This window comes from Mustela erminea, chromosome 6 (assembly GCF_009829155.1).
Source record: "Mustela erminea isolate mMusErm1 chromosome 6, mMusErm1.Pri, whole genome shotgun sequence".
Classification (NCBI taxonomy): Eukaryota; Metazoa; Chordata; class Mammalia; order Carnivora; family Mustelidae; genus Mustela; species Mustela erminea.
The window spans coordinates 56,244,772-56,266,794 of NC_045619.1; the positions used below are offsets into that span (position 1 = coordinate 56,244,772).

The 22,023-nt window shown below is 46.7% G+C and overlaps 2 protein-coding genes across 3 annotated transcripts; both read left to right on the forward strand.

Annotated features, from left to right (window-relative positions):
• The first annotated feature begins 227 nt into the window (after window positions 1–227).
• On the forward strand, window positions 228–21,677 carry EMP1 (epithelial membrane protein 1). 2 transcript variants are annotated; one of them, XM_032347389.1, is made up of 6 exons: window positions 233–419; window positions 585–607; window positions 15,439–15,552; window positions 17,662–17,758; window positions 17,872–18,012; window positions 18,783–21,677. In XM_032347389.1, exons 3-6 carry the CDS (start codon window positions 15,475–15,477, stop codon window positions 18,947–18,949), a joined length of 483 nt encoding a protein of 160 aa, XP_032203280.1. In that variant the 5' UTR covers window positions 233–419; window positions 585–607; window positions 15,439–15,474; the 3' UTR covers window positions 18,950–21,677. The 2 variants fall into 2 exon arrangements, with proteins under 2 accessions (XP_032203279.1, XP_032203280.1); XM_032347388.1 differs by lacking the exon at window positions 585–607 and having other exon boundaries at window positions 228–419.
• LOC116593487 (translation initiation factor IF-2-like) lies at window positions 3,902–7,472 on the forward strand. The gene is made up of 3 exons (XM_032347760.1): window positions 3,902–3,942; window positions 6,197–6,488; window positions 6,526–7,472. Exons 1-3 carry the CDS (start codon window positions 3,902–3,904, stop codon window positions 6,913–6,915), a joined length of 723 nt encoding a protein of 240 aa, XP_032203651.1. The 3' UTR covers window positions 6,916–7,472.
• Window positions 21,678–22,023: the final 346 nt, after the last annotated feature.

A 22,023-nucleotide genomic window follows, 5' to 3' on the forward strand; every position in this document is an offset into this window, starting at 1 on the left:
AATGGGCTTCGGTAAACAGATCTATTTGTGTGACTTCTATTACTCATTTGAAGCAATGTCACTCCTTTTTCCACTGTGGTCTGTATGTGTGAGTCAGAGAGAGCCTAAACAGGCTTCTTTGAATTGATGGCTCACTCCCAGCCTCTCTTGACCAGCTGCCAACCTAGCAGGGCGTAACTTACCAACAAATCTTTTTTTTTTTTTTTTTTTTTTTTTTAAGTCAGACTGATTCATAGAAACTCCTTTAAAACAGAGTGAAAAGAAACCGCCCATCACACACCCCAGCACACCAGCGCTGGAAACTTATAACCCCGGGAAGCAGGTCCCTCCCCTCACTGCGGTCACATACCTCCAGAAGAGCGGACCGGGCAGCCACCAGCTCCTGCTACTCAGGGCGCTTCTGTCTCCGGAATCCTCAGGTAGGACACCTTCCAGCGCCGCTGGGAAGCTCAGCGAACTTTCTCTTTCCTTCTCTGTTCTCCTTCTCCTGACCTTGTCATCTAAGTCTTGCTTTTTTATTTTTTTCTTGTGCTTTTTCTTCCTGTAATCCTCTGGATTGAATTCTTGAAACTTCTGGCTACAAGTGGATACCCAGATCACTTTTTCTGTGAGTTTCGAGGAAAATGCCTTTTGACAGGGGGAGTTGGGAGCCCCGGGGAAATCGGCGGGCCTGGGCCGTGATTACGTTTTGCAGTTACTGGTTTCTGGCTTGGGAGCAGGGAGCAAGGACTTTGGAACACACCGGGATAAGGGATTCTTCACGGAGGAAACACTGCATACCTTTGAAAGGACTTGCCAGATGTTTTCCAGGTTGGCCGTTTTGATTCAGATGCATTCAGGGTTTAAGTTGTCTCTCTTGTCCATCGTTTGCTGATCTTTTTTGGATGATGGATCGATAGGTGCTTTTTAGTTCACTTTTGCTGTTGCTTAGACAAAAAGGTCTTTCAGCTTTTTCATTCACTTTTGTTTAAATATCAGTTTTACTTCTCCCTTCAAGGTGGGAGGAGGGGGTGGGGCTTTTTAAAGAAAACAGAGAGGGGGGGAGGGGGGTTTCAACTAAAATGTGGGAGAGTTTCATTTGGTGCAAGTCAGCCTGATGGGGAATCCAGACCAGAGCTCCTTCTCTCCTGCCCAGATGTAGAGGATGGGAAGAGGCAGGAGGGAAACAGGGAGGAGAGGGTGGGGTAGGGGAACCTCATCTGTTCCTGCTTAAAAAAAAAAAAAAAAAAAAAAAAAAAAAGTTGAATGGCTTTGTGCTTCCACCCTCGAAATTTTAGAGCTGAGTGAAAAGATGCCATCTTAGCAATAATAAACTGATTTTTTTGGTGAGATTTTTCCTCATGGAAGTCAGTGATTGTCTTGGACCATTTATCTTCTCACTCTTCCAAAATGCGGTTGTGCAAATGCAAACACTCATGCTAATCATAAAGTCAATCTAGAGAAAGGAGGAAGGGTGATTTCTATTTGCTTTTTGTTTTGTTTTGTTTTGTTTTGGGTTAGCGTTTTGGTTGAGGTGTGGCCCATTTCGACATAGAGACTGGTTTTATTTTCTCCCTACGTAAACAAGCCGAGGAAAATGACAGGATTCAGCTTGTCTGATGAAATTAGGTTTTTCCTTCAGAAATGCCGTTGGTTGGAAGAGAAGATTTAAATGTAATCAGCCCGTGTACATTGCACAGACAAGACGCCTCGTAAAACCGCCCTCGAGGGGATGATTAACTAAGTGCAAGGGAAACTTTTCAAGATGCAGGGAACTCCCACATTTGCTTAAAATGTTTATTATTTCCAGATTACATGGCTGTGGATTAAGGGAAACCTTTATTAGAGTCGATAGTAATGGTGTTCCATGAATCTAGTACAAATCTTCTTGTAGTTCTTGTTCAAGTTTAAACTATAGGCAATACTTCAGCGGTCAGCAGAAAGAAAATGCTGAGAAATCTGCGGGTGTAGACCATCCGAATTGCATTTTTTGTGCAGCATTTCCCATTACACTATAGTTCTAGAAGTGAGAAAATACACTATGATAAATGGTATTTCCTGGAGCTTGAGGACAATTTTGAAAATGCCGTTCCAATTCCCGCTTTCCCCGCTGCCTCCAAAAAGAAAGAGTGAGGGAGGGGCACCTGGGTGGCTCAGTGGGTAAAAGCCTCTGCCCTCAGCTCAGGTCATGATCCCAGGGTCCTGGGATCGAGTCCCGCATCGGGCTCTCTGCTCAGAGGGGAGCCTGCTCTCCTCTCTCTCTCTGCCTGCCTCTCTGCCTACTTGTGATCTCTGTCAAGTAAATAAATAAAATCTTAAAAAAAAAAAAAGAAAGAAAGAGTGAGGGAGCTCCTTAGAGGCAGGAGTTCTTCTGAATTTCAGCTGCAAGTCTTTGAAAATCCTGAAATGTGAGGGCTATTTTTTCCCTCCCACCCTCAGAGGCCCACTGGATTCTGCCACAGACTGAAGAATGGGGCGGGGGTGGAGTGCTGTCTGGAGGGCGGCAGGCCATCCGGTCTGGCATCCTGGTCAGAGGACCCCCCAGATTTTACATTGTTTGAGGGCACTAAATTGTCCTGGGAGTTGGCAGAAGGCCATCAAGGGCCAGCCCAGAGCAGGCTACATCCCAGAACAGGGGCTGGCTACCTCCCAGGAGGACAGGGCACATCTCTGAGGGAGCGGAGGGCACATCCCTTCCACTGACCAGGAAGACTGTGACTTTCCCAACTCTTCCTGCTTCCCCTCCGGCAACCCCCTTAGGCCCATCCCCATCCAGTTCCAGGCGGCCATCCAGACCTGGGGGTGCCCGTGGGAGTGGGCTCCATAAAGACCACCTGGGGTTGCAGAGCCCCTTGGCTTGGTCTGGAAGGGAGGGGGTGGCTCTGGGTCCTTTCATTTAGGCCAGATGCTCTGGGGTCAATGGAGAGAGCGCAGTCAGAGCCCTAGAAGGCTTTCAGACGAAGCAAAATGCTACTCTGTAGACTCCTCAGAGCCTGACTGGGGAGCAGATCTGAAAAATGGTCACAGAAAAGGGCACAAGGCATATTTAGATATGTTCTATGTTTTCGTATAAAGATATATTCTATCTTTAATTTTGTACACCAAATTCTCAGTTTGGGAGGGATTCTCAGTTTGAAAGATCAATTCATTCATTCTCCCACCATATGCAGAAATCCTATTTTAACACCACCTTGGACAGATGGCCATTTTGCATGTCCTTAAAATATCCAGAGTAGGGGGGCTTCCTACCTCAGAGTGCGTCTCCATGCTCCCCACCTCCATGCCGTGCCCCCCCGCCCCGTGTTGTTGGACAGCTCTAATTATTAGAAAATCTTAAATCCAGCCCAGCTGGCTTCTCTGTAACTTTTATACTTTGTTTTTAGGTCTGCAGTCCTCGGTACACAGAAATTCTCTATTCCGTTTTCGTTGTTGCTCTTCCCAGTTCCCCTTATCTTCTAAACATTGAACCCTTAATTAATATTTCATGGGTAAAACTTGATGGATGGGCACAGTTATTATGACCTAAGACTCAAAAAGAACAGGAAGCATTTTTAAAGCTTTCAAACTATATATCTAGACAGCTATACCCACATGATGGGATTCTAAGGTATTTCATTTTCTAAACACATGAATATGGTTTCTTCTTTAACTTACCGGATGCCTGACACAAAAGCTTGGAGATATTTGGGACTCTTGGATGTCCATTCTGAGAAGGACACACCCAGTTGCTACCCACGAGGTCATGGTTAAATGAGTCCAAAACCAGAAGCACAGGCATCTAACCCAGCCCTGTTCCGGTGATCCCATAACTCGGTTTATAGTTCTTGTAGCTCACACCTTCACATTGTTACCACCTGTCACGAGAACTACAGGAACAAGTTGCCAATCCACTGTAACCCCGGGCTAATTGCTGGCTTGCAAGATGGATGTCAGCCCTCGGGAAGAACTCATCAGCTTCAGCCGGTGTAGATCTGAAACTTTCTGACCATAAATTTCTCCTTTCCGGGACACCTGGGTGGCTCAGTTGGTTAAGCAGCTGCCTTCGGCTTGGGTCATGATTCCAGCATCTTGGGATCAAGTCCCATATTGGGCTCCTTGCTTGGCGGGGAAGCCTGCTTCTCCCTCTGCCTCTGCCTGCCATTCCGCCTGCCTGTGCTCACTCTTTCGCTCTCTCACTCTCTCTCACAAATACATAAATAAAATCTTAAAAAAATAAATTCTCCTTTCCAATACTCTTTCTGGTTCTGCTTAGATGATCCCGAATTGCTATTTAGTAATCAAGGGAGCCCAAGTAGGGTTCCAATTAGTTTTCTTGAATTCACCATACCTCACCTCCCAAACACAAACGTCGTGCGACCACTCTTATAACACTTCAGTCCCAGGTGCCCTGACTGGGTAAAAATAATTTCTCTTAATTTAACTGGGAGATCCACTGACACAGAAGCACAAAGATAAAAGTACAAGCCCTTGTGAAGTTTGCTGTTCTCTCTCTTCCTTTTTAAAAATCTCTGGGTCAGCGTTTTCTTCCCTGTTTTGGATATGGGCATTTCCTTGGAACTAAAATGGACTCCTCTGCTCTTGGTGCCTTTGGTTTTATAGGGATATGGCAGCTTTTGTAGTTCTGGAGTCTGTTTATGAATTCTCTGAGGTTCAAATGAGGTCCTTCAAATGAGGTTCAAATGTGGTCCTTAAAATTGAAAACGCAGGCACAGTGGTTGAAAGTGGGGGCAAGAATCTTAGGGCTGATGTGGAGTAACTGAACAGGGAGCTAGAGGGTTGTGGTCTCAGACCAACTCTGCCCTAGAACTATGGGCAAGTTACCTGTCTTCTTGACTGAGGGAAGTGAACTTGGTGGTCTCCAAGGCCCCTTGTGGCTCTGAAATTCTAGCGTTCTAAGATGTTATAGTCCTGTTTTGGAAATCCCTAGGCTCGTGCTAATGGTGTAATCCATAAAAATTGGTAGAAAAGTTAAACGAGGCATTGTGTTGCATTGAAGGGCATTTTAGGGAAGACTGAGGGTCTGGGCAGCCTCATCTGCTTACCCACTCTGAGAATCCTGAGGCCTTATCATCAGATAGCAATGAGCATTCACCCAGCTTGGGAAGACAGGGAAGAGGTTTGAGTAATGAAACATCTCTGTAAGCCTGTTAAGACACTGACCAGAGCAAGAGACTAACCCGTAACCAAACCAGGTTCAGGGAGAAACAGAGCTGGTCTTGGGAAAGGAACTCCACCCTCTGATCTGGGATCCTGCAGCTCAGCGGGAGGGTGTGGCTGTGAAGGTGTGGATGGGTAAGAATGGGAGGCGAGGTGAGGAGGGAGCAAGTGCAAAGGCCCGCATTTCCTTAGGCCTCTGTGTTGAGGGAGAGGAAAGGCGCCACAGGAAAGCTTTTAGAAAGAGGGAGAAAGAGTGAAGTGGAAAGAGAAAGACAGGGAAAAGGCCAAAGAGCAAGGGAGAAGTGTGAGGCGGATTCCATTTGTATTTGCTTCCTCCTTTTCTTTCATGCCCAGGGTAGAGCCCGGCATGGGGCTTGAACTCAGGACCCTGAGATCAAGACCTGAGCTGAGATCAAGAGGCGGAAACTTAACTTAACCACCTAGGTGCCCCTTATTTCCTTACCTTCTTGTCCGGGGACCACCCACCCCAACTGTTTCAGAACAGTCCTTAGGGCCAAATATTCTGTTATTTATCCCCTCAAAGGTGGGGGGGGGGTGCTGTCAAGCAACAAATATGGGTCAATACAGGCTTGGTGTCATTTGAATTTCCACTGAGTATTTTATGCCAACAGGGCAGTGATCACCCTTGACGTTTTTCCTCTTTTCAGAAGGGTCAGATCAGATATAAGAGCAAAATGAGGCCCTTGGTCCTTTGGCTTCATTCAAAAATCAAAGACCCCTCCCTAGGGGGCTGGGGCTGGGGCACTGGAGAGAGGTTTTCAACCCCAGAAACCGTGAGTTGGGCTGGTAGGTGTGTTCCCGCTTCCCTTTGCCGGATGTGGCTTTGGTGGGGAAGGGACCCGGGGCGCCGCGGGGCGGGGACCAGGATGGAATGTTGGAAGCCTGTCTCAGGGCTCGCAGCGCGGGGTTCTGGTTGTGGGCGTTCCGGGGGGCCTCGCAGAGCTGACTCTGCTGGTGGGCCTCCTCCTCGGTAGGACAGGAAGCAGGAGCCCCCGTCCGCACCGTTTGGAGGGGCCCGGCTGACCCTCTGATTAACCAGGAGCGGGGGTGGAGGGTTGGGGGGGTGGGGGGAAGGAACAGAGCGAAGAGGAGCTCTGGAAGAAGTTCTAGAACGTCTGCCGAACCCTGCGACGAATCCGGGAGAGAGAAGATGCTGGAAGGGGGAGAGGGTGGGCTTCTGTTCGGATTCTGGCTCTGGTTCCCCAGAGCCAGAATCTGGGAGCTCTGGGGAAAGTACATTTCTGCCTTTGTTCAGGGATCCAAGTAAAGCACCTCGATGCGTCTCGACCCCTAAAGAACCCAGCGCTCCCCGACCCCCAACCAAAAAAAGACTAAGACCCCCGGCGGGCCACCCCGCGCCCTGGCCGGCCTCCGGGGCAGGCGGCGTCGCTCGCGGCTCTGCGGGCTCGGCCGGCTGGGCCGGGGACGGCGTGTTGCCGCCACCTACTGGCGACCCGCCCCAGCGCCGCGGGGCCGGGCCACACCTTGATTTTCGTCCCAAACCCGAGTTACCGAGTTACCGTCCGGGCAACCCCGCCCTTGAAGACGTTCTGGTCGCCAAAACACTCCTCTTTTGTCAGAAGCAGAGACACAGCTGCAGCTTCTGTCCGCATCGGGGGACATCGCCCAGGGGCCCGGCCAGCTGCGGTCTGGGGGCGTGGGCCGGCCCCGGCAACGCGCCCCGGGCTGGCCCGAGCCTTTGCAGATGTTGCCAGATCCACCCCCTCCTTGGACGGGAAGGAGGACAAGGGGAAATGAGAGAGAGAGAGAGAGAGAGAGAGAGAAGGGTTACTCTCCTTAGGAGCGTTTGCGAAAACAAGATTCATGCTCCTCGTTTGCCCTCGGCAGTCGCTGGTCCTCAGATTCGGCCAGAGAAGCTTACAGCCCCGCTCTGCCGCCCGAGCCTCATTGGGCATCAAGTACCACAAAGAAAACCGACAACCCTATATAGCTTTTGCGTCAGGCACGAGTCCTCACACGAGCCCTCTGAGGTCTTTAGATCCCAATTAAGAAGTGTCGTAGTCAGTCAACAAATCACCTCCGTGTACACGTTAAGTATCTGGCAATTTTAATATGTCCAGTATTCCTCAACAACACTGACTTAAAAAAAAAAAAAAAAGTTGTGTCATCGGGATTTGAACCCGGAACCCATGCTCTACCACTGTATACTCCTATCTCTGTAGAAGCCACCAGCTGGAGGGAGAGGGGTTTTCCCGGAGTCAGCAGTTCCTCAGAGGCAAAGTTGGTTTGAGATTTTGTCTAATAGGTGCTCCTGTCCCTCCCTTCCTCCCTCTTCTCTTTTTTCTTTTCTTCTCTTTTCTATTCTTTCTCCCCCCTTCCTCCCTCCCTCTTTCTATCCTCCCTCCCTCCCTCCCTTCCTTCCTTCCTTTTTTTTTTTTTTTTAATAGCGTGCTTGCTACCCCACCCGATCCCCTGGTTCTTCATCCCTAACTATGCAAGAGTCTGTGCCCCTTTACACCAGTGTCAGACACACCCTACTCTTTCTAGAAGAACCCTCACTTATTATGGCCAGACCACATTTGGGAAATGGAACTCCCTTTCCCCCCAAGACCATGAAAACATAGTTGTTTTCCCTGGAGCATGGATCGATTCCTGGTGTTTCTCCTGGTCATACAACCTGCCTTGCACATGAAAACATCAGGCCCCAGAATAACGTGGGTATATTGAGGGACAACCTGAAATTCTTTCCTTCCACACCAAACATCAGATATCCAGAGGCAGAGGAAACGGTCCTTTGGGATCCTTTCTCTCCCCATGGTTCCCACGGAGAAATTAACATTCCCCTCTCCCACCCCTACGTAAAAACAATATTTAGAATGGAAAGTACGCCTGACATAAAACAACAATAACAAAGGCCAGAAGAGCTCATCCAAGGTCTCATCCACTCAACCTGCTTTTCATCCCAGCCTTTTCCTCCTCCGGATACATCCTCTCTGACTGCTCCCAAAAGAGAGTGTTTCCTTTTCTGCTTTTGTGTTAAATGGACGTCCACTTTGCCAACCCAAATCATCCTCCATGGGACACAAACACATCAAAACAAACCGACCAAAGCAGAATGATACTGGTGCGTAGAGGGTAGAAAGGAGAAGTGGCAGACACTGGGCGTCCGGATGGGGAGATGACACAGAGGTGGGGGCTGACTCCCGGAGATCATCTGACCAGGGGCAGCTTTGTCTTTCATCTTCTCTGTGCCTTGCAGGAAACACCACGTCTGTCGTTGGTCAGATGGCGTGAGGCAGCTTTCTTCAAGGTTTGCAGTTTCCAGATAGAGATGGAGATTTCCTAACTGGGAAAACATAAATCAATGAAAAGACAGAATCGTGTTTACAGTTGAATAAAATGAAGACTGTGTTATGACGTGATTGAGTTTTGGGGATCTTAGGTGGTGTCCTTTGGCTAGTTCTCTGGTAGCCTGAGAGCTCTGCTGCAAAGGTGGCCGTTCTAGAAGAGGTCTGAAGAGGCCGCTTTAGATTAAGAGGTCTGAAGAGGCCGCTTTAGATTAAGGGTAGAACTAAGATCAGGGGTCGTAGTTGCCAAGAGCAGATTCTGATGTGTTGTCAGAAGGACTTCCTAATGGGAGCGTCTTGGCAAGTAGTGAGCTCCCTGTCACAGGAGGAGTTTAAGCATGGCTCAGATAGTTCTGTGATGTAGGTTTGTAGTTGAGGTTCATATATTGGGGAGGAATTTTAAGGCCCCTCTTCTCAGTCCAGAGATTCTATAACTTAAAGAGAAAAGTTAAACCTGTGGAAAAGTTAGTGTTTAGAAATGTAAGATATTTTCTTTGTATCTACTTATTTCCTCTTAAATAAAAGGCAGCAAACACATATATACCCTTGCATATTCAAATGTCAGAGTTACTCAGGAAATATTCATATGTTTACAAAGATATTTATATAGCAATATGTAACACAGAATTTGCATGTGTAAGATGCTCAATACATAGCTATAGTAGTGTATAAGTAACTTCTAAAAATTAGAAAGGACTAAAGTTCATGTATGTAAGAAAAAAAATTGCCTTCCTAGTAACATTTATTTGCTCACTGAATGGAAGTTTACTTGGTACCTGTCAGAGATAAGACTCTTCCTTCAGAAAAGCAGAGCTTTAGGAGATGGGGAGCCAAATAATTCTGTAAGTAATTCTGTTACCAGACAGGCTGCCACTAGGGATTTTAATAAAAGGCTATGTAAGGACTAGAGCGTGGTGGGGAAAATGAGTACTTCTGAACTGTGTAGGTTGGGAAGGCTTCCTAGAGGAGGCAGGATTTGAGCTTTTTTGAAAAACGTTCGATAGGTAGTTCCTGGAAGAAGGGCATTTTAAAAACAGGGCTTTTTCTTTGGAGACCATATTCTCAGGATTTCCAGGGCCAGAGTAAGGTGTTTGGAGCCTCTTTCTCAGTGATGAGTGGGAGGGGTGGTGAGGTGTTTGGAGGATTTTGAGCAGAGGAGTAATAAGGTCGGATAATGCAGTGGTGCGGGGGATATGTCAGAGAGGGAGGAGCTCGGAAGGAGGATCATGCTAGGGCCTGACGCTGTGGTCCAGGCTAGGATCTGAACCGGGCAAGGACAACATGAGCAGGAAGTAAGGAATAGATGCGGGGTAGATACTGGAGGAAGATCTCATGACCTGACTTGCTCTGGGCAATAAAACTGGGATGAGAGGAAGGAGAGATGGGGGGTTTGGCAGCTGACCATTAGTACTGTCTTCTCCCCAGAGAAGACGGGGTTATCCAAGGCGGTCAGGAAAATGACTAAACCATCTTCTAGCTAGCCAGCCGATTCACATGCTCTCAGAGAGCGTTCTTGCACCATCTGGTAGAAGATGCCTCCACTGTGCCTTTGTCTGAGAGAATCTCACCCACTCGCAAATGATTCATGGACATTTGAGCTCTGCGAGACTCCCCTCTGCTCAGGCAGCCCCTGCCCTCCCCACCCTCCACCCCAGTTTCTGATTATGTTACACGCCCAGGTTCAGGCTAGTTCTTCAGTGAGTCAAGCCCAGGATTTCCACCATTTCCTTTGCTGGAGAAGAGGGGTTTTTGATTGTTCTGTTCTGTTGTATTGTTCCCAATTACTGTAACTTAGACCACCCTTAAAGAACTGTTTCCCCCAGACTCTGAGGCCAAGGGTTGAATAAATACGCATACTCCATAGCAGGAAGCAGTTATCTGACCCTAGCTTAATAACCATGGATCCAAATTACGAATATCTAAACTCCCCTACTGCATCTTCAGAAGTCAATTATCCTCAAAGTCTCTGCAGTATTAGGTACTCATCAGAAAAGAAAAGGTGTTCACAGGGGCCTGATTGATTTCTTGTGGCTAGAGCACCCTAAAAGCAAAGGCAAAGAGGCAATGCAAAGTAGTCTCAGAGTTATGTTCCTTTGATTCTTTCATATTTTAGGGGAGAAGGAAGGCACAAGAGGAAGGCAAGAAACCAATAAAGATTTAAGAGAATGGAGACAACTAGAGAGGACAGTAATCTCCCCGACCCCCACCCCACATTAATTAGTCATTTATTCCTCCAGTCATCAGCACTTGTAATTCTCAAGGTCATTTCCACTAACTGTAATAATTTTCTTTTAGCAAAGAACTTAATCCAAATCTAGAATAGTTAGTGGCTGTGAGGTTTGCATCGGGACTAGGAGCTTAAAGAGACTGCAGCTCCTCTGTGGGCTGGGCAGTGGAGAAGAAAAGGGGAAGGATGGTCAACAGAAAAAGATGGTGGTGGTGGAAGGAAGCTGGCTGGCCTGCCCGTTTGGAAGAAAGAACAACAGAAAAGGGATATTAGAGAGCTGATGTGTGGCTCTAAATCTCTTACTTCCTTTTCTCTTAACACTCAACTTCTCTCTAGAGTCAACATTCATGCTTCCCATACTTTTCTCAGCTTTGCACTCAATGCCATGATAGCCCTGAGTACCCCAATTCCCAGATGTCCTACTCTGCTTACAGTGATGGGTGGAGAAATGTGTTCCCAGCACCTCACATAGAACAGTCAGTGGATGTCCTATCCTTCGAGAACACTGTGATTGGCCTAGCTCTGTGGGCTTGGGTCTGAGAGTTCAGGTACCATATGTAATGTTATGGGAGTTCCCAAGTTCCCAGCAACCAGCTAACAAACTTTGGGACCGCCCAGTGCACCAAATGCTCTGAGGGGCAGGCATGGCACCTAATTGTCTAAGATTGCAATGCTGTTATTTTGTACTCTCTGGTGTGAGCTGCCCAGCTGGGACTAAGGGCCTCACTGGAGGGTGCTCTCAAGAACATTTTAGAGCGATGTGAGGAAGAAGCCAATTACTGTTTTAGTGAAACAAATTGCCAAGAAAGAAAGTTGTAGCAGCCAATACCTCCAATGATATGGATATTCAGAAATGGTCTCTTTTCAGTGCTTTTTTATGACACAAGATATACACCAGGGTAAGGAATCAGTCCCCCTGCAAGCTACACTGCAAGTAGTGGGTGGGTGGAAGTTTCAAGAGCCCGAGACCTTCTGTTATTATTCCCATTATGCTCTGCTATTGGGTAGATCTCCAGACATTCACGCACTGGGTAGCTCTCATGGTTGTCTATAAGGATATCAAGATCTGCCCTTATACCCTACATTTGGCTGAGGGTTTCTCTGCTGGGGGGCTCTCTAGCATAGGGACTGGGTAACGGGGGATAATCCAGGTCAGAAATGGAAGAGAATAGTTTGTTCTGTTTCCAGATATGTTGGGGGCCCACTGAAAACAATGGAAGCCCGTCTAAGCTGACAATAGGTGACACTAATGGAACCTGACAAATGAAGGGCAGTGAAAAGATGGAGAAAGTAGATGCATTATGAGCTAACTCCAGTTAAATAGCCCCTACTTCTAGTGGGGTGCCTCGGCCAAAGGCAGAGGGAATTACGCGTTCTGTACACTAAGAGCGCCAGCTAATCTAAGACATTCTGTTCCTTTCCTTGGTGGACAGACGTGTCCCAATCACAGGAATCTGAGACGAAAGAGAGTCACTTCTTTGCTTTATAACCTCACCCATTCCTCCAGCCTGCCCCAGACAGGGGAATAATGATCCGGTGGGGCTTTGGCTTAGATCAGGAGTGAGATCCCGTCTTGGTTCCTGCGGCAGTGGCAGTGGGTCTCATTTCATAAGCAGACCAGAGCACACCTAGTTAAAATGCACCATGTTCAGGCCAGGGACCAAACACTGCTCATGTCAGGCAAAGAGAGCCTCTGCAGACAACCGGTCGGAAGGATAAGTGGCCAGGACGTAATAGCAGAGCACATGCAATAGACATGGGGAAGCGCCAGGCCCTGAAAAACAGGGGACACTACACAGCAGGGCACTATAGAACCTCTCATTCCTAAGGCCATTACCCTTTAGGTCAGGAGTGAGATCCAGAGATGGGGGGTGCCGTGGATGGCTCAAAGTGAGGTCCAGTAGGAAGATGGTGTGTGGAAGGCAATAATGATCCAGTCATCGAAACGGAGAGGATGAGCAGAGACCAAAGCAATGTGAGACTTCCTCTGCAGGGTTACATAGCAACCCAAGGAGACAGAAAGTGCTGCTGAATTCCCAGCAGCAGGTAAGGGAGGGAACTCACAGCATTTTCCCCACCTCATTTAAAAGGCCTCACTTTGCGTATTGTATTCTATTCTGGGCCCCTCAATCACTTCCCTCTGTTAGGAGGATGTTTGTCAGTTAGAAGCCAAAGGAATAAAAACGACATTTATAGAGCCCAAGTTGGATTAAACATATGACTTGTTATGCAATATTTGTAACTCCCTACAGTCAGCCTCTTCCTTTCCCCAGGAAGGGCAGGATCAGGATCTAGTGATGGTGTGAATGTTGGGGGTGTCGGGAAGACAGCCAGGACAGGGATGAAAAGAGTGAGCTTTCTCCTTCTCATTCCCGAGGGTGTGTTCTTAGAAGTCTCCCCAGTCACAGGGCAAGGATTAGGCATAACGGCAATTTCTAGGAGATCCAAAATGGTTTATATACACTGCCCGGTGAAGAACACAGCAGATATCCCATTACTTGTACTTAACATGGGGTAGCCCGGTGACTAACTGACGTGCTATGTTGGTAACAGCTACTCTCAGTTTCACAGGTTACTAATAGTAGTGCTGATAAAGCAGCAGCCAAAGCAGCCCCATTAGTATCTGCCATGTGGTGGACATTGCTAGTTTCATAAACAGGGTTCATAACCCTCTTATTTTCCTATGTGATGGGCATTATGGCCCCCATTTTATATAGGAGGACAGAGAGAACAGAAGGACATGACTAGGTGATTCTAACTCAACCTGTTCAATTCATAAACCTCTTTTTCCCAGTGCATTAAAGTCAAGCAGAAAATCGTGGAGGTATGCGTGAACCCTCGGAAAACAAATATGAATTTGAATGTGTGGGGAGATTATTCACAGCAGGCATGAAATCTCCAAGCTCTCTCCTGAGGCGGCAGGATAAACTCCATGATTTTTGTCATTCACAGTGAAGTTGGACAAATCCCTACAAAGCAGCCTGGGTTGGAGGGAAACGCTGGGACTGGGAAAGGAGGCAGGGGTTGTTGGAGAAGGTTGGAATGCACGGTGGAAGCCGCAGTGTGCCTGTCATTCCTGACCTGTAAAGAGCAAGGCCCCTTTGTGTACATTAGAACATTCTGGATATTTTTTTGAAGATTTTATTTATTTATTTAACAGATCACAAGCAGGCAGAGAGGCAGCAGAAGGGGAGGGGAAAGCAGTCTCTCCGCTGAGCAGAGAGCCTGATGCGGGGCTTGATCGGAGGACCCCGAGATCATGACCTGAGCTGAAGGCAGAGGCTTAACCCTTTGAGCCACCCAGGTGCCACTAGATTTTTTTTTTTTTTAATGAACATTCTAGATATTGAGTACCTGATGTGGAAAGTAAGAGGAGATAAAAGGCACTTGAAGTGTTGAGACCATAGCATCAGTGCTGGCCACTAAGTACCCAGGACAATAGGAAAGTAGCTCGAGCAGGCTCAAAGCTTCAATTAAATTAGGTTGAGTGTGAGAGAAAAGGGGGACAATTGCAGGATGTGCCCAGCCATCTCCTCCCTAGGTGGGGGGGCATCCACACATCCACCCTGGTGTGAATAACCTCCAGCTCTTTCCTTTTGAAGTCCTTTGAGACTGCATTGCATCTTGAGCACGAGAATGGAGCCCTCCCTCTGCAGCTACATAAATCAGAATACCCACTCCCATGTGCATCCTTCACACTTTATGATCCGTGAACTCTCTTTTTTATGATTTCTTTTATGATCAGTGGGCTCCCTTCTTCTCTGCTGAGATGATGGCTGAACAGTGTGGTTTACCTAAGCCCATTTTTAATCTGTATTTGTTCCCAATCCTCCCACCATGTGATTTGTGCATTTGCCTATCTTCTCCACCGCGTCCTGCAGGGTTGAATGGTGTGTCAATGTCATGCACAAATAGAAGGCTCATTTAGTGATGTTTCCGTCTGCATACTTCTAAAGCCCCAGAACCGGCATACTGCATCAAAGGAAATACGGCATTATGCCTTAGACCAATAATAGCAGAGTCCATACTATGAGGCAGACACAGCCCAAAGGCTCAGGTACATCAATAAAAACCTGAAATATTCAGTCAGTAGGTGATCAGACCATTACACTGTAATTAGGTTGTTATAATTATTGACTGCCAAGCAGCATTATAATAACGGAAGTTACGGCTTTTACATTTTGTATCTCACCCGGGAGCAAATTAGTAGCCTATTCAGTCTATGGGCATCGAGTAAAAGCTGCTGTTGGGCAGAAGGGATCCACTTCTATTAATATCTCTGGGCGAACAGTTTGACAGAGCCATGGACACTTCGCTAGTGGAAAACGGAAACTTATATGACATCGTTGCACAGAGACTTGGAAATGATAGCTGTGAAAAGACCTTTAAAAAAAAATTAAAGTCTTATTTTGGTTCTTAAAACACAAACAAAATAAAACATTGACGGTGATAAAGTTTTTTTTTTTTTTTTTCCCCCAGAAACGGGCTTTATTAGAGAGGTGAGTATATAGATATTTGAGAAGCAGAATTATGTTTATATTTAGGTATATGTAAATAGACGAATAGGCATGTAGGAAACTAGGTTAACAACATGTTTTCAGGAATTTATAATGAAATTGTGATGGTTTTTATTGCAGCTCCTCCTGATTTTAGCAGAGTCCACACATGTGGGAACGCTGAATGTTGTGATTGAATCTAACAGTAACCTCGCCCCCCATCCCCCCCCCCCATCTTTTTTCTTTTCAGAACTCTCGTTGCTCTTCGAGGCATCAAGAAGCCAAGATGTTGGTATTACTGGCTAGTATCTTTGTGGTCCACATCGCCACTTGCATCATGTTATTTGTCAGCACCATTGCCAACGTGAGTAATACGTTCTTTTGTTCATTCATTCACCCAGAAGTTATCTGAATATTTACATAAGTTACTACAAAAGAAGTTTGAGCCACAATCCCTGCCCCTCGGGAATATGCAGTTTAGTCGTGGGGGGAAAAAAACACCCCAAAAACCAAAAAACCAAAAAAAGAACCCCAACACCCACTGGCACTTCAAACAATGAAGTAGCAGGAGGAGAAAAGCCGGTGTCTACCAAAGGGATCCCGCCAGGGCTGGAGGTGGCAAGGGGCTGGAGAAGACAATGAGGCTTCTTCAGTCTCTGGCAGAACCTTCTCCGAGGTGGAGCTGAGGGGGATGGGTAGATGGGCGGGTTTCTTGGCGGAGGATGAATCGCGGAAGGAGCAGAGGGGTGCATTCCAAGCAGGGGTGCTAGCCAGGATGCCTCGGTGAGAGGGAGAGGCTTTGTTCTGGCCGAACGGTGGTCGGCACCAACCCACCACCCTCCCCCGGGGCGAGAGCAGAGCTTCCTTTCCTTCTGGGAACCCTGATTAGAAGGATGGAGGGGAGAGGGACGAGGAGAAGCTTTGGTTGCCAGATGGACACGCTCGAATTCTGAGCCGACAGGAGCGTGTGAAGGTGGAACTGTGCCAGATTAACCTGGTTGCACGGAATTCACTCACTCTAGCAAAACAATGCAAAAATGTTTTTCTCTGAAGCTTGGGCTACTCTGACCTCTAGCGGCCATTTGTAGCATCAGAGTAGCTTTTATTGTGCTTTTCTCGGAAAGAGACAAGACCGATCCTGGCCCGCAAAAATCAAGGCCACCCATCATAGGGCGGCAAACGGTGGCTCCAGAATCTGTTTGGGTCCCTGTTTCAGTTACAGGACAAATGGGTTTTGAGGTTCAAATAAAAGAGTTTTGCTGCAGTTGGTGGGTGTGGTCCGCACGAGCAAGGGTGCCCGTGAGCCCTCCTCCAGACTGCAGGTCAGCCATTCGGGGCCCCAACCCCCTGGGCTCTCAGGGTAACAAGCCTGGTCAGTGACTTCACACTGCATCAGTGGTTCCCAGAGGGCTGAGTATCTGAATTATCAGCCCCTAGTACTGGGCTTGGCATACCGTTGTTTATTGAATCAAGAGCAGGTGATCACACATCCTGGGCCCTGTCCTTCCAGCAGTGCTCATTCTAACGGGTGTTCTGGGTGCTTGTCTTCCGGAAGAGTAAGTATTTTTGTTGGGCAGGGTGGGAAGGCACATTGGCACCACAGCAAGCCTTGGGGAATACATGTTGGTCACTCTTCTACGTTCAGGGGCCCCCACGTCCTTCCGTTTAGATGGAAGTGGCTTCTTCTTTTTTTAAGATTTTGTTTATTTATTTGACAGACAGAGATCACAAGTAGGCAGAGAGGCAGGCAGAGAGCGAGGGGGAAGCAGGCTCCCTGCTGAGCAGAGAGCCTGATATAGGGCTCCATCCCAGGACCCTGGGATCATGACCTGAGCGGAAGGTAGAGGCTTTAACCCACTGAGCCACCCAGGCGCCCCGAAACGGTCTTTTTAAAAAGATTTTATTTATTTATTTGAGAGACAGAGAGACAGAGTAAGCATGAGCAGGGGGGAGGGGCAGAAGGAGAGAGAGGAGCAGACTCCCCGCTGAGCAGAGAGCCCCCTGTGGGGCTGGATCCCAGGACCCCTAGATCATGACCTGAGTAGAAGGCCGACGCTTAACCAACTGGGCCACCCAGGCGCCCCTAAAACGGTCTTGAGATAGCAAATGGATGGTACATACTTAACAACAATTGCTCATTCTGTTTCTGCTTTTTAGAACCTCAGAATTTTAAACCACTATGATTTAATTACTTCCTTTTTGTTGTTGTTCAGTAAGGAGGAATGTGAAGCCCAGAGAAACTGTGATTTTTCTTCAGTCACACAATCTTCCACCTTTTCTCTTGGGACCTCTGTGGCTTTTGTTTTAGTCAGACCTCATTTCCACAAAAAGGTGGGGTGCTTAGCCTTATTTGAGGCTCAGTGTGGGGTGTTGCTGAAGATTCGATCCTGACCCAAATCTGAGTTGCTATTTCTTTTCCTTTCAAAGCAAAGGGTCAGCTTTTCAACCATTGCTTGTTTCCTTTTGGTTTCAGGTCTGGGTGGTTTCCGATGATAGACATGGATCCGTCGGTCTTTGGAAAAACTGTACCATTGGTGGCTGTGATAATGTGCTATCATATGCCAGTGAAGGTATGTCTTAGGGGACTGTGTTCAGTACTGACATTCGGGTGGTCAGGGAAACGTGCACCCTGCCCGGGACCACTTAGCCTAATACCCTTCTTCTCCTCTTCCTGTGTCCACAGATGCCCTCAAGGCGGTGCAGGCCTTCATGATCCTCTCCATCATCTTCTCTGTCATCTCCCTCGTGGTCTTTGTGTTCCAGCTCTTCACCATGGAGAAGGGAAACCGCTTCTTCCTTTCCGGGGCCACCATGCTAGTGTGCTGTGAGTATCCTAGGGGCGGGCTCCTGTGTATGGCGGCCTTACCATGGGCATTCCTGGCACTTTGGACAGAGGAGCACCCAGCTCAGTGAGGCTGCACTGGACAATTTTCTCCTCTGCTTGTTTGTTCTCTTTTTGAGAACCCCTGCTGGAGCTTGGAATGAGTACTGTCCCGTGCTTTAAACATGCTGCCCTATTTAAACCTAGTGCTCCTGGGGGGTGGGGGTGGGGCGACCAAGTGGCCGGGCCACACCCATTGCATGCCCTTGTATAGGAGACTCTTGAGGGCAGGGAGGTGGGTGTCCTTAGACAAAGCCACTGCCATAGTACGGGCTGGAGTTCCTGTTCTCATCCTTCTGTGGTCTTCCCCAAGACCCACAACTGGGTGAAAGGCTGTGTCGTTTCACACCCTGGGCAGCCCGCCTACATAGGCTGGGGTCTAGAAGGAAAAGCTGGGTGGTGGATGGGAAGTTCTCTGTTTTACTTCGCACTTGTAGCTACAGTTCGCACTTGTAGCTACAGAAACCGGTGTGGCTATGGGAGCCCAAACACCTCTAGTTTTATCAACACAACCATCAAGGTTGGTTCAAGGCCAATCAATAGAACTATCCTATGGGGCTAAACAGTCAGATTTTATTTTCCCAGTGAAATTTCCTTTTACTATGAGGGAAATTGAATCTTTTAAAAGTTACACAATTTTTTTCTTGGTTTTAATAGGAAACAAAACAAAAACAAAAACAAAAAATGAGGCCTTTTTTTCCCCCCTCTTGTAGGGTTGTGTATTATGGTCGGAGTGTCCATCTATACTCATCATTACGCCGGTGGTTATGGGACCGGCTACGTCAAAAGTCACCATGGCTACTCCTTCATCCTGACCTGGATCTGCTTCTGCTTTAGCTTCATCATTGGCGTGCTCTACCTAGTCCTGAGAAAGAAATAAGGCCAAAGGAGTTCATGGGGATCCTGGGGCAGGGGGTGGGGAGAAGGAAGCCATTGAATCTGGGAGGGAAGTGGAAGATACCACGCAGGAAAACCCAAGGGGGGGTGGGGAGGGGAAGGAGGGTGGGAGAGGCTGGAAATCCAAACTATTCCTGGGAAGGTTCTCTACCATGGAGCCCCTGCCCGAGGGAGGGAGTAGTTGGCTACTCTCTGCTACTCTCTCAGCTGGAGAGCCTCTCTCCAGCCACCAGACTTGGCCTCCAGCTGTTCTTAGTTACACACACTGCCTGGGGACCCACCAGCTGCCGCACCACTGGCTCCACTCCTGAGGCTGAACTCTGGGTCTCGCACTGTGGTCCTCAGACCTATTGCATCAAGTTAAAATAGCGGTACAAGTTCCAGCAAGCACAGATCTTGTTTTTGTGTTGACTGTGCCAAGCCTGGAAGCCATCCCGCCTTTCTGGCCCAAAGCAGAACATCACATTCCAGTTTGAAGGGCCTGTAGGAGGGGGCTTTGGCCTGTGAGCCATTAGCCCTCTTTAGAACAGATATTTAACTCTGTGGAACTCAGTGGTATTTGTGATGAAATGGGAGAAAGACATAGAGTCCTAAGGCCAAATTGGTGGGTGAGTTAAACCAAGAAAGAGGACTTTTCCCAGGGGAAGGCCTGGAGGCTGGTCAGAACCCAGACTGGACCTCACGCAGCTGTCCCTCACAGAGAACTCTTGTTGTGGACTTTGCTAGGCCTCTTGCTTAAAGCCAAAGCAGCTCTTTTGGCATTTCTGTAGCCACTCATGATCAGTTCTGTGGTGAAAGCACCATGCAAATAATGAGACCAAGGGGCAGTCTTGTGACAGTGCTATAGTAGGGTTGTTTTTAGGATCCCCTGTTCATGCGATCAGTGTTTCTTTTAAGCATATATTGGGAGAGAGATGGACATGGTTCCTTGTAACATGATTTATTACTCTCCCTCTAGATTATAACTTTGGAGGACGTTTCTCCTAAAAACAAAAAATTATACGCATTGGGGATCAGAACTCCTATGCTCAGTGGTAGCTCTCTCTCTGACATGGGCTGGAGCCATTGCCTTTCAGAGGCCCTGTCTATCCTGCAAGTGAGGCAGGGAAATTCTGGAAGCTTAGTAAAACACACACAAACCAAAACCAAATAGATCCTTGGGGGAAAGGTGCTATATAATTGTAAAGTATTAAGCATATTAGATTTCAGTCATGATTAGAACAGAGTGCCTGCATTCCCAGGAAAATTAGAAAATTCCCACGAGACAAATAAAAACATAGGTGATAGACACATATTTTCTTTAAGAGAAAAAATAAAAAGCAAAAACTCCTGTGGTTCCCAGTCAGTTGGCAATTGAGCTGTCTGTTGCTGTAGGAACATTTCTATATAGGACTTAGAGGATGTATGTTATTCCTGGGGAAGCAGGCATTGCTCTGGCCTGGAGCAGCTATTTCAAGCCATCTCAGATTTTGTCTAAAGGGGTCATTTTGGGAAGACACTTCCTTTATTACCAGAGAAGATCTACCCCAGGGGGAATGTGAGACATCTTGCCTACTTTTCCTTCTCCCACCTCTCTCCTTATCCCATTTCTTACACACTTTTCCTTTCTGGGGAGTTGTCATGCCATGATTGCTGGTATTTATGTAAAAGGACTATGACTAAATATATTGCTCTATGTTCATTCTGGTTAAGGGAATATTGAGGCCACCAGATTACATGGGCTGGGAGTAGAGAGATGGCAAGCAAGAACTGTGGAATGATGAACTTTTAAATATGATTTAATTATCACATGATTATAGAAGGCTGTCTTATGTGCAGAAGCATACTTACATATCAGATATACTCAAAAGAGATACTCGCATTATGTTGAAAAGTCAAACTATGACTGGAGTGAACCATGTATTCCCTTGTCTTTTACTTTATTTCTGTGACATTTATGTCTCATGTAATTTGCATTACATTGGTGGGTTGTTCTAGTACTGTATTTGGCTTCTCCTTTAATAGATTGATATTTCATATACTATAAATGTAAATATTTTGATACAAATGTTTATAACTCTAGGGACATAAAAGTAGATTCTGATTCCCTTCACCGTGTGAATGTTTTCTTCCTAAAAAAATGCAGGACAGTAGGGATAATAGTGACATTTATACCTAACGAAGTTGTCGATCAGTGCGATTTGAACAACTTGGCATTTATTTGAGACATTAAACTACTTTCTGGTAGTTTAGGCATTCTACAAAAACTCTTTCAGGCAAATGAATGTTATTAGGTATAGTTTTATTTTAACATTAATTAAACCTCTAAAGCAAAAAATAGAACTTCATAAGTTACATCAGGGAGATGTCATGGTCTTGAATCAGCATGACTTATGACATTAAGAAATGAGATACTTGAAAAGTTTCTTTGGCTAAGATCAAGTGAAATAGCCAATTCCTCTAATGTGTCTTCAAAATATAAAGCAATTTACAAAGGTATGCATCACATACATACCTTTGCAAAAACCCATTCATTGCATAAACTAGGCATATCTCTATGGGACAGTTGAGAAAAGGAAAGCTTTACTGCTTTCCGTGAGCAATAAGGACTGGAATTAACAATAGAAAAGCAGAGTAGACACTGTATACCCTAGCACTATGTCAACACTAATATCATACAAATGGTTTTAATGTGGTTTTGGTGCTATGTTAGACCCCTGTGGTTTTGGATGAAATAACTGCACAGAGTAATACACAAAAAATACACAATGGAACATGAGAATAAAACTTTAACATATTTTAATGTCAATTAATCAAATTGTATTGATTATTGATACCCTCTCAGAGACCTATGTAATTTCTGAGATCGCTTCTGGCATACTATCACAAGAAGCTACTTCTCTCCTTTAGTTCTTCCTGGGATTCATTCTCCCATGTCATTTGCCTGGTAGTGGATTAGACCTCCAGAGGATCCTTTCTTTCTTTCCTTTTATAGATCTTTAATCAGACTCTCCAACAACTCTCCTCTGCCCGGATGGAATCTTCTATCTCAAAGACCTGGATAGTGAACGAGGGTGT